At 44.1% G+C, this 12,138-nt stretch overlaps 1 protein-coding gene across 4 annotated transcripts; it reads left to right on the top strand.

Annotated features, from left to right (window-relative positions):
- The first annotated feature begins 209 nt into the window (after positions 1–209).
- Positions 210–3,979, top strand: LOC117824378 (protein LBH-like). 4 transcript variants are annotated; one of them, XM_034699854.1, is made up of 4 exons: positions 210–375; positions 3,066–3,217; positions 3,326–3,485; positions 3,568–3,979. In XM_034699854.1, exons 2-4 carry the CDS (start codon positions 3,146–3,148, stop codon positions 3,633–3,635), a joined length of 300 nt encoding a protein of 99 aa, XP_034555745.1. In that variant the 5' UTR covers positions 210–375; positions 3,066–3,145; the 3' UTR covers positions 3,636–3,979. The 4 variants fall into 4 exon arrangements, with proteins under 4 accessions (XP_034555745.1, XP_034555743.1, XP_034555742.1 ...); XM_034699852.1 differs by lacking the exon at positions 210–375 and adding an exon at positions 2,680–2,814; XM_034699851.1 differs by lacking the exon at positions 210–375 and adding an exon at positions 2,680–2,800.
- Positions 3,980–12,138: the final 8,159 nt, after the last annotated feature.

A 12,138-nucleotide genomic window follows, 5' to 3' on the forward strand; every position in this document is an offset into this window, starting at 1 on the left:
AATAAATAAATAAATAAATAAATAAACAAAGACAACTCTTCAAGGCAAAGACTATCAGAGAGCAGAAACCACAACAGACCGAGTCAAATCAGGTCAACATGCAAATACACACACACACACACACACACACACACACACACACACACACACACACACACACACACACACACACACACACACACACACACACACAGACAGACAGACAGACAGACAGGAGTGGGGAGGAGGCACCTGAGCTGACAGTAAGAGCAGACGTCTGAAGAACAACAACGGAAGGCTTTTCATCTCTGAGGGAAATTGTCTCTTCATCATCTTCATCATCTTCATCATCTTCATCATCATCATCATCATCATCATCATCATCATCATCATCAGGTGGGTCTTCATCTCTTTGTTTGTCTGATGTTTGGATGTTTTTGATGACCCTGCTGTTTTAATCTGAGTGATGTTTTGGATTATTACAGATCAGTTTATTAATCTCTGACTCTACTTTAATCTCTGAGGAGTTTCTGTTTGAAGTTAAGAACACATGAAGTAAACATGTACCTTCATCAAACTAATGACATGTGTGTTGTCATGGTAATGTGGCTGCTTGTCAGCTGGCTGTGATGCGTTCAGGGTTTGATCCTCCAGTGGAAAAAAAGAGCTCATTAATGGTGTTAAATAATCCAGAAGTGTCCGAGTGTATCTTACTGATCTAATCTCACCTGAAAAACTTTCCCTGACTTTTCTCCCTGACTGAATCCCTCTTAGAAAAACACACACCTGACCTTTAACAGAACCCTGAGACCTCCCAACAGAACCCTGAGACCTCCCAACAGAACCCTGAGACCTCCTAACAGAACCCTGAGACCTCCTAACAGAACCCTGAGACCTCCCAACAGAACCCTGAGACCTCCCAACAGAACCCTGAGACCTCCTAACAGAACCCTGAGACCTCCTAACAGAACCCTGATACCTCCTAACAGAACCCTGAGACCTCCCAACAGAACCCTGAGACCTCCCAACAGAACTCTGAGACCTCCCAAGAGAACCCTGAGACCTCCTAACAGAACCCTGAGACCTCCTAACAGAACCCTGAGACCTCCCAACAGAACCCTGAGACCTCCTAACAGAACCCTGAGACCTCCTAACAGAACCCTGAGACTTCCTAACTGAACCCTGAGACCTCCCAACAGAACCCTGAGACCTCCTAACAGAACCCTGAGACCTCCTAACAGAACCCTGATACCTCCTAACAGAACCCTGAGACCTCCTAACAGAACCCTGACACCTCCTAACAGAACCCTGAGACCTCCTAACAGAACCCTGAGACCTCCCAACAGAACCCTGAGACCTCCTAACAGAACCCTGAGACCTCCCAACAGAACCCTGAGACCTCCTAACAGAGCCCTGAGACCTCCTAACAGAACTCTGAGACCTCCCAAGAGAACCCTGAGACCTCCTAACAGAACCCTGAGACCTCCTAACAGAACCCTGATACCTCCTAACAGAACCCTGAGACCTCCTAACAGAACCCTGAGACCTCCTAACTGAACCCTGAGACCTCCTATCTGTTTGTACCCCTGGAGGAACCTGGAACACAAGAATGAAACCCTATTTAGACCCCCAGGAGGAAACACCAAACACAAGCTGCTGAAACATTGAATAAAACAATAAACCTTTTCTGAAGGAACCACAAGACTCATGAAAGATTCTGGAACCGTTCCTTGAATCCTCAAAACTCTGTCAGTGACCTTGGAATCTCCTGGCAGACAAGAACCTTGTCAGCCTCTAAATCTGTAAGTGAACACCTCAAAACCTTGAGATTGTCCAAGTCCTCATAAGAACAACAAATAAAATGTACAGAACCCTAAACCTGGACCCTTTTTAAACCCTGAGAAGTCTGTCGAGAACCCTAACACACTGTCCAGAACACCTGAACCTTGGAAGCCTCTACAGATAAACCCTGGACCCATTTTCAACCCTTAGAATCTTTCAAGATCCCTGAAACCTGATAGAGAACCTCTGGACCCATTGCAAAATGTTGGAGGTCTTTTAAGAACCCTGTAACCCTGTAGTGAACCCCTGGACCCTTTTTAAAACCCTTAGAGGTCATTCAAGAACCCAGGTGAAGTTGAGCTTGTAGGAAGTAGACCCTTTAAGAACTGATAAAACCTGACCCTCTTTAGTCCCTGCTGAATGTCCGAACAACACTTTTAAAAACCAAGAACTTTGAAGGTTTGAAGGAGGACCTTAAGCTGTCTTTAGGACCCTTTTAAATTCCTTCAAGAACCCACATTTATAGAAAGTAAGATAAACCACTTGAGCTCTTTTGTGAAGAGCGTTGGCGTGGTTTCAAAGACCCCTGAAGCTGAACCTCTGATGGACTTTGCGGTACTTTCTCACGTACCTGAGAGGAAAACGCTGTAAAACTTATAGAACCTCTGAGTTCTCTCAAGAACCAGGATCAAGAAATCATAGAACAGCTATGAGAACACCTCTAGTACTCTATCAGGAACCTTGACCTTGTTGTAAATTAGTTCTGGCTCAGGTGGAACATCCTTTTACTCTCAGACACCTGACTCATCAGGACGAGGCGTCTGTGCCTGACAGTCACAGCTGAGGGTTCACCTCCACTTGTCCACAGAGCAGCAGGTTGTTCTGATGATGTCATGTTTCCCAGCATGCACTTGGGCAGGCTGAGCTCATTTCCATGGATTTGACTGCAGAGTCTGGGTCAGATCAAACCAGACCACTACAGGGTTACTGGGCAGGAGGTGGCTGTTAACCGACACTGCCAAGGTGCATCATGGGAAATGTAGGATAAAGAGTTTAAGATCAAAAATAACATACAGAGATAATATTAAAAACATGTTGTTTTAAAACTGTGATAGGTTGGCGACCTGTCCAGGGTGTACCCTGCCTTCCGCCCGAAGCCAGCTGGGATAGGCTCCAGCCCCCCGTGCCCCCCAACGGGATAAGCGGTCAAGATAATGGATGGATGGATGTTGTTTAAAATGTTTGTTTTAAAGTTTGTTTACATTTGTTTGTTTGACTTCCTGTTTTCTTTCTCTGTGTTTCAGGAGTCTTTTATTTTGGTGGTTTTATTCGCCCCCCTCACAGTTTCCTGTCTCCTCCTGTGCCTGCGCTCTGATTGGCTGAGATGACAGAAGTGATAAACACCTGTGATCAGACAGTGGGCGGAGCTTCTGGACAGGAAGGGATGTCTTTCCAGGTGAGACGCAAACACACTCACGGAAGGGTTCAGGTCCATCAGACTGAGCTGGTCAGGTGAATCATAATCCAGCTCTCTGATTGGTCCACTCGGTCCTCTCCTCTCCAGGTGTTTCCAGACGCTGTGGAGCGGATTCCAAAACTTTCCAGGCGCGTTCCGTCCATCGTCGTGGAGCCGACAGACGGAGGAGAGGTGGAGAGTGGGGAGCTCCGCTGGCCTCCTGATGATGTCAGCAGTGATGTCAGAGAAGGCCCCTCCCACATCACAGGTGAAAAACGAATGCTTTGTGTTTAACGACCAGTGAGTCTACCTGGGCTGTGACATCATCAGGTGACTGTTTTGTTTTCCAGATCCAGAGCCTGTGGAAGGGGCGGAGCCACAGGAGCCAAAAGTGGGCGGAGTTTCAAACTCTGTCTGACACAGCATTTTAGCTGTCAGCCAATCAGAGTGAAGGTATTAATGGAGAAAGCAGAGGCAGGGCCAACTCTTGTAGCTCCTCCCCCATGCTTTTGGGGGCGGAGTCAGAGAAGAATGCACAAGAAAATACCAACAAGGAATAAAACGAAGGGCCCCAGAGGATTCTGGGATGTTGATCAGCGGGTTAATTTTCAATCAGAGTATAATTTATGAACTAAAACAAATATTAATATTTCCCCCTCAACCTGTGGCTGTGATTCAATTTGACCATTATTGATCAGGAAGCTTCATCTGTTTAACTCCTCCAGACTTTGTGTCAATAATAAAACACTTGAATCATTTAAATTTGTATTTATTTGTATTAAATTATGAAATTAAAAAACATGTATAAAATGTGTTTTTATCAGAGAGTCACTCTGAAGAGGAGCTCAGACTGAAGTGGGACCGAAGCTCTCTGGCTCCCTCTTGTGTTTTCTGTGCTTCATTTTCTATATTTAGTGTACAGACACAAACATACATACATTTACTTATATATCTACATACATCTACAAACATTTGAGTACATATGTGATTAAAATACAACAACAACAACAAGCTTTATATCTCACATCAGGTGAGAAACCTCTTCGGTGAGTCACCAGAGGAAGAAATCTGAGATAACTCTCCTCTGTATCCCAGGTTTTTGACCATGTTAGAATTCCCCATTCATCTTTATTATGACCTTTCATGATAAATATCTCTTGTTACATTACTGAAAGGGGTTAGAGGTTAAATGACTGTCTACTCAGGGAGCCATGCTGCCCCCTGCTGCCAGAATGACGCAACAACAGGACAATACAAATACATGGACGACGTCTCCCTCTTCACCACCATAAAGTCGACAACTATCACCAAACGTTCTCCTCAGACTCTTTCCAAACAGAGCAGGTCTAGACCGTACTCTATGTTCTATTATTAACAAAAACCCAACATCAAGACCGGATCAGATCCAGTCCCATCTTACAGACAGGACTCAGTCTGATCTCATCTTAATCCACCATGAGCAGAGCACTTTGCAGGATCAGCAGAGATCCAGAGGAACCTACGAGACAAGGGAGCTCAGGGACTCCAGAAAGGTCTATGGTTAGGCAGGATGTTGGATGTGGATGAGTTCGTTAGTTCTCATGAGCTGTAAAGATGGTGACGTCTGGAGAGGACAAAGACGATCGACAACATGATAAACAGATTTATTTTTTCTCTGCCTTTTGAAGCCACTGCAGCGGCCATCTTTGTTTTCTCTGTGAATTCTCAGGTGTGTGTGTGGCCCAATCTCAATGTCCCCCCCTGAGCCCTGAGCCCTTCTTGACTTATTTGACGTCAGCTGGAAAGTGATCGAGGGCAGGAGGCTGTTAGAGCTCAAACTGTAGAACTGGAATGGGACGGCACTTTGTGACTTCTCACGTGACCTGCATGACGTCATGAGGCTCACCCTAGCGATATACATTTTTATTGCACAATTTTTACTTTCCTCAAATTCAAGGTGCTTAAAGGTGACATATCATGCAAAATTGACTTTTTAATGGTTCTTTACCTGAAATATGTGTCCCTGTCTACAAACCCCCCGAGAATGAAAAGAATCCATTCTGCCCCTGTTTTGATTTCTCCACCTTTCTGTAAATGTGTGCTGAAACCAGCCGTTTCAGACTTCAGTGTTTTTGTTACGTAACAACAATATCCGGTCTGTAACAGGAAGTCAGAGCTCGGAGCTTGTTCAGCCCATAGACTGTATAAAATACAACTCAACCCCTCCTCTGTTTTTCATTCCCTGCACACATGTGTGCTAACAAGGAGCTTAGGAGGGAGGCATGCTAGTTGTAGGCTGTCTTAATAAACACAAAGGTCGCTTTGACTCCCCACGTCTGCAGATTTGAAGATCTAGTGGATGATTTTTATTTGTCATGGATAAGTGCTAGCGCTAATTAGCATAGCCACATAGCTATATGTTCATAGCTGTAGCTGTAGCTGTGTACCAAGACACACGTCGACATACTGACAAATAAAACAACAAGAAACACTAAATCTGTGACCAATCCTTCATAAAAGGTCCTGCTGCCTTTCTGGCAGAGGTCGGTTTTACTCCCCACGTCTGCAGATTTGAAGATCTAGTGGATGATTTATCATGGATAAGTGCTAGCGCTAGTTAGCATAGCCACATAGCTACATGTTCGTAGCTGTGTACCAAGACACACGTCTACATACTGATAAATAAAACAACAAGAAACACTAAATCTATGACCAATCCTTCAGAAAGGTCCTGCTACAGGCGCCTCTCCGTCAGGATCAGATTCAGAGGGTTGAAGTAACGCGATCTGTGAGCAGCCGTGTATATTCAGCCAACATGTAAACATTAGATCAACGTGCTGGAGAGCCGAGGCACATCCACTTCCTGAGGGGGCGTGGTCAGAGGGAAAACAGACTGTTCTGATGAGGAATGAAGAAGAGGACTTTTCAGGCAGACCAAAATCTGATTTCAAAGTGTTTTTTTGAGCATAAACTTTAAAGACATGTTTTTGGGACCTCTTAGACCAATATATGTTGATGAAAAAAGCGGGATATGTCCCCTTTAAGGGACTGACTGTCATGTGATCCAGACTCTTACCATACAGACTGCTTAACCACAACATTTAAAATATATAAATAGGCTATATAACTATAAATATATAAATTATACAGTATACACATATATGTGAAGATGAATAGATTAAGGCTGTTTTCTATATTTATACTTACAGGCAAACTTTAAATTTCATTTCAACTGTCATGCTTCTTTTTTACTGTCTCACTTTTTTGTATTTCATGTCACAGCGTTCGTTTGCCTTTCCATGCTCGCGGGCTTCCCCTGGGAATCCGGTGTTTCACATCACAATGCTATGAACTCTGGGTAATTCCCTTACACTGAGTCTGCAAAAATGCCCACTTACAGAAAGGAGGCATAAAGGGCTTAAAAAGTCAGAGAGAGATCCCTCTCACACTTGATGATTTTCCTTTTTGATAAAGCTTATAGTTAAGCTGGATCAGGCTTGGACCAGCTTTTGTCATGCTGCTATAGGCCTAGACTGCCGGGGGAACTGGCACACTGACACACTGGGATCCTAGCTCACCTTCTTCCCCCCAACCCCTTCATCACTTACTTTAACGCTGCCTGTCCCATTAAAGTTACTAACCATAGACCTTTCTGGAGTCCCTGAGCTCCATTGTCTCGTAGATTCCTCTGAGCTGCCGTTGACGTCCTCCTGCTGTGCACGATCTGGACTCCAGCTGATACGGACGTGCTGGACTCCAGCGGCAACAGCTTCTACGACTCGTCTCATCACTATCACCTCTCTCTCTTACTCCCCTCTATCTGTCTTTCCAGACCCAACTCAGTCGAGGCATGATGGCTGTCTAACATGAGTCTGGTCCTGCTGGAGGTTTCTGCCTGTTAAAAGGAAGTTTGTCCTCTCCACTGTAACTTGCTAAATACTGTGAGGTGCAATGCTCATGATGGATTAAGGTGGGGTCAGACTGAGTCTTACCCTGTCTTGGTGTTGGGTCTCTGTTCATAATTTGACATAGAGTGGTCTAGACCTCCTATGTTTGTAAAAGCGTCTTGAGATAACGTTTATTGTGATTTGGCGCTATACAAATAAAGATTGATTGATTGATTGATTGAGAGGGACAGCCTTAAGCCCTCACAGACTTAGTGAGAATGCGTCTCAAGGCATCACTTGGTCCACAGGGGGCGCCAAAGTTGACACAAAGTTCCTTACAGGAGGAGCTTTAGAGAATTGAATCTAAAGCCACACATGCCTCTTTTTGAGTGAGTGAGTGCTTGAGGGTGGATATTGAGATTGGGCCTGTGTGTGTGTGTGTGTGTGTGTGTGTGTGTGTGTGTGTGTGTGCATATATTAAAACTCCTCAAACAACAGAGTGCATGAAACAGTTTATTACAAATGACAGTGATAAAAAAAAATCCTGGCGATGATGAGCACATGAGTCCAGATGTCTGAGATCCATAAATCCATAAATCAATAAATCAATAAATTAATAAATAACTCAGTAAATGAATAAATCCATCGATGTCCCGATCAGGGTCGTCTCTGATCGATGAATAAAAAAGTTCCTACAGCTCGTCTGCTCGGTCACATGCACTGTAAAAAAAACACTAATGACCAATCACCTGTAGCAGCAGCGGTTACATCATTACAGCGACAGCCAATCAGGTTCGAGAGTGGGCGGGGAATGAGCGATATACATTCTCATTGGCTGCAGAGCACAGACACGCCTCAGCTCCACCTGCTGTTTGAACATGAAAAAAAGTGCACATTTGGTGAACACGCCTCACACTCACCTGGCCCAGCTACAGGAAACATGCACCTTTCAAAATAAAAGTCTGAGACATCCCGATTCTCCAGATAAACTCTTTGCAGAAATAAAAGCTTATGTTCTTCAAAACCCTGCTAACAGTTTCCATCTGTTTCCAGCGTTTGTGCTAAGCTAGGCTAAACCACAGATACATGTCACTGTGGAGGACACACACACACACACACATAATTACACACACACACATAATTACACACACACACGCGCGCACAGAGCTTAGTAAAAGAGGATCTTGGTGTATGGATGATATTTTGTGTCAGAAATAATCCAGAGTTGATATCTAATCTGAATAATCTGGATTATCTGACCGTGATGTTGGTCCTGTCGTCTCTCAGACGTAAAGAAGTTCTCATGGTCTCGGCTGAGAGCTCAGAGAGACCATCAGAGAGGATCATGGGAGTTTAGAGGACACACTGACACCAACACGATGACACATCACTCTGTCATCTCCGTTTACAGATTCTTCATAGAGACGTTGATTCTGGATTTTAGTGGGAAGGGTTCTGGTTTCTGCTTGTAGTCTGAGTATCGACCAATCAGGTGTAAGCAGGAAGAACAGTCTGTACGGAGAGCAAAAGCAGGTGATCTAGAATTCTGTCTTTGAAGAAGAAAGGAGAGGAGGAAAGAGGAAAGGTGAGGAGGAAAGGGTAAAAGAAGAGGAAATGAGAAAGAAGGATGAAAATTTAGGAAAGAGGAGAAGTTGTGAGAAAAAAAAGAGGAGGACAAGATGTAAGACAAGAGAAGAGGAAAGGAAAGAAGAGAAGAGGGGAGGTGGAAAAAGGAGAGGAGGAGGGAAGAAAAGAGGAGAGGAGAATGATGGAAGGAAAGTGGGAATAAGAAGGGGAAAGAAAAGAGGAGAGGCAGCAGAGGAGAGAAGGAAAAAGGAAGACAGAATGAGGTGAGAGAGAGGGGAAGAAAGAAAAAAGGAGAGGAAAAAAGAGGAGAGGAGGAAAGAAAAAAAGGAGAGGAAAAAGGAGGAGAGGAGTGAATAATAAAAAGTAGAGGAAAGGAAGAAAGGAGAGGAAAAAAGAGAGGCGAGGAAAGAGGAAAGGAGATGAGGAAAGAAAAAAGGAAAGGTAAAAGGAGGAGAGGAGGGAAGAAAAAAGGAGAGGAAAGAAAGAAAGGAAGGAGAGGAAAGGAGGAGGGTAGCAGGTCTTTGATGATGTCAGAGTTCTGTCTTTGATGATGTCAGAGTTCTGTCTTTGATGATGTCAGAGTTCTGTCTTTGATGATGTCAGAGTTCTGTCTTTGATGATGTCAGAATTCTGTCTTTGATGATGTCAGAGTTCTGTCTTTGATGATGTCAGAGTTCTGTCTTTGATGATGTCAGAGTTCTGTCTTTGATGATGTCAGAGTTCTGTCTTTGATGATGTCAGAATTCTGAGAACAAATGGAACATTCCATGAAGAAGGTCAGACAAACAAACATTGTAGACGTAGTTTTCTTCTCCTCTTGAGGACAGACCTGACAAAGCTGGACTTTGGACTTTGGACTAATCTGCATCATGATGTTGTTATTTCAGCAAACTGAAGACCCGTTAATTACAAGAACATCACAAGAACATCAGTTCCTGTTTCAGGTTCATACACAGACTACAAACTGAAACCAGAACACTTTGATGAGTTCGACCAAACTTCGAAAGAGACTACCAGAGCTCATATTTTGTCCACAGGGGGGCGCCAAAATCCACTCAAACTGATAGATCCTCACAGCTGCTAGAAATTAAATATCTGATGCTTGGTATTGATGCTGCTTGGTTAAATGTTTTATATTTCTTTGTATCACTAATGTCTGCTTTATATACTCTGTAACTGTAGAGGATCATTTTCAAAACAACAAAGGAGCAAGCTAACTAAGTATCACCATCATTGTACAAATGTTTCCTTCCTGTAATCCAGCCTGAACCCAGCTCCCCGCTGTGAGGAGGATAATCCTGATTTATGGATCAAAGTCATCCCAATCCTTCTCCAAAGTTTCAACGACTCAAACTGGAGGATAAAAACTGGATTAACTGATTCGATCTGTTTAATAACTTCTCTCTTTTGATGGCATGTTTTTATGATATGATCCAATAATACCTCTTTTCGACCGAGGCAGTTTCAGGGCCGGTTCGGAGCCGGCGCTCAGTTGAGAACCATTTTTTCGTGTTTCTACTGCGAGTGAACCGGCTCCTGTCTGGGAAAACCGGTTCCAGAGCGGCTCCAACTCTTTGCTGGTCTAGAGTGGCGAACTGCTTACATCAGGGGCGAGGGGCGAGGGGTGGGGTTGCCTTGATCAAAAACCCAAACCAAACATGTTTCTGCAATCGTCAAGCAGCAAAAAATCCAAGAGACTAATGGATTCCAAGACAAAGCGGCGGTCAGCCGTTGTCCGCCATCTTTGTTGTTGTGAGGGAAAGGGGTCACGTAAATCTGACGTCATGATAGGGGTGTGCCAAAATATCTATACTACGATATATCGCTATATTTCGTCTTGCCATACGTTATCGATACACTGGCGCCAAATACCGATATTTAAACAATAAACATACAGCCGTTCTAAACAGATTCCCTCACTAAGACCTGCTACTATTCTGATTTACTGAGTCACTACTTCAAACCTCCACATGATGGCGCTTAGCATGAGTAAGAGTGGGTGCTGCGGTGGAGTACTCTTTGAAATCAAAGAAGAAGAAGAAGAAGAAAATGGTGCAAGGCGGAGGATTAGCAAACAGCAGAGAAAAACACCTGAAAGATGCACCGTCGAATTTCAAATCTAAAGTCTGGGCCCTCTTCGGCTTTTACTAAACTGACAATGGAACCACACCTGATAAAGAGTTCGCAGAGCTTACCGTGGAGGAGAGGACGGTTCACGACGCTAATGCTAACGTTTCTGTAAGCTAGCTGTCCTACAGCTACAGCTGGCAAAGTGCCACTTTTCAAACTGCTCCAAAAACGAAAGTGAAAGTTAAAGGTGACATATCATGCAAACGGGACTCTACCTGAAATCTGTGTCCTTGTCTACAAACCCCCTGAAAAGTAAAAGAATCCATTTTGCCCCTGTTCTGATTTCTCCACCTTTCTGTAAATACGTCACAACGCCATCCGGTCTGTAACAGGAAGTCAGAGCTCGGAGCTTGTTCAGCCCATAGACTGTATAAAATACAACTCAACCCCTCCTCCGTTTTTCCTTCCCTGCACACATGTGTGCTAACAAGGAGCTTAGGAGGGAGGCATGCTAGTTGTAGGCTGTCTTAATAAACACAAAGGTCGCTTTGACTCCCCACGTCTGCAGATTTGAAGATCTAGTGGATGATTTTTAGTTTTCATGGAAAAGTGCTAGCGCTAGTTAGCATAGCCACATAGCTACATGTTGGTAGCTGTGTACCAAGACACACGTCGACATACTGACAAATAAAACAACAAGAAACACAAAATCTGTGACCAATGGTTCAGAAAGGTCCTGCTGCAGGCGCCTCTCCGTCAGGATCAGATTCTGGATCAGATTCAGCCAACATGTAAACATTAGATCAACGTGCTGGACAGCCGAGGCCACATCCACTTCCTGAGGGGGCGTGGTCAGAGAGAAAACAGACTGTTCTGAGGAGGGCTGAAGAAGAGGGTTTTTCAGGCAGACCAAAATCTGATTTCAAAGTGTTTTTTTGAGCATAAACTTTAAAGACATGTTTTGGGGACCTCTTAGACCAATATATGTTGATGAAAAAGCGTGATATGTCACCTTTAAAAATTGCACTCGCAGCAGTGGACTCTAAGTGACCCAGTAACATGCTGTCTGTGTATCGTTGGCATGGAGACAAGTCGTGGTATATATACATGTGCTGACCCGACCAAAACATACAGTGAAGGAATAACAGTTCAGGGGCCACAAATAGGCGGCGGGTGGGCCGGATGTAGCCCAGGGGCCGTCTATTGAGGGCCTCTTATAGATACAAAGTATCTACTGTACATGTGGTCTAAGACTTAGACCACATGTACAGTAGATACTTTGTTTTACTTGGCTATGGTTCATGTGAAATTGATTGACAATGTTTTGTATTTCCTGGTAAGTGGATTCAGTGACACAGATATCCTGATGTATCGTGGATGGGGTGGATTATCACAGAA

Source organism: Notolabrus celidotus, chromosome 13 (genome assembly GCF_009762535.1).
Source record: "Notolabrus celidotus isolate fNotCel1 chromosome 13, fNotCel1.pri, whole genome shotgun sequence".
NCBI classification, from domain to species: Eukaryota; Metazoa; Chordata; class Actinopteri; order Labriformes; family Labridae; genus Notolabrus; species Notolabrus celidotus.

Bases quoted from the DNA above. Each gene is read 5' to 3' on its own strand.
- LOC117824378 (XM_034699854.1), top strand. From the start codon at position 3,146: ATGACAGAAGTGATAAACACCTGTGATCAGACAGTGGGCGGAGCTTCT. The intron at 3,218-3,325 runs GTGAGACGCAAA...TCTCCTCTCCAG, and splicing joins AGGAAGGGATGTCTTTCCAG to GTGTTTCCAGACGCTGTGGA. The intron at 3,486-3,567 runs GTGAAAAACGAA...TTTGTTTTCCAG, and splicing joins AGGCCCCTCCCACATCACAG to ATCCAGAGCCTGTGGAAGGG.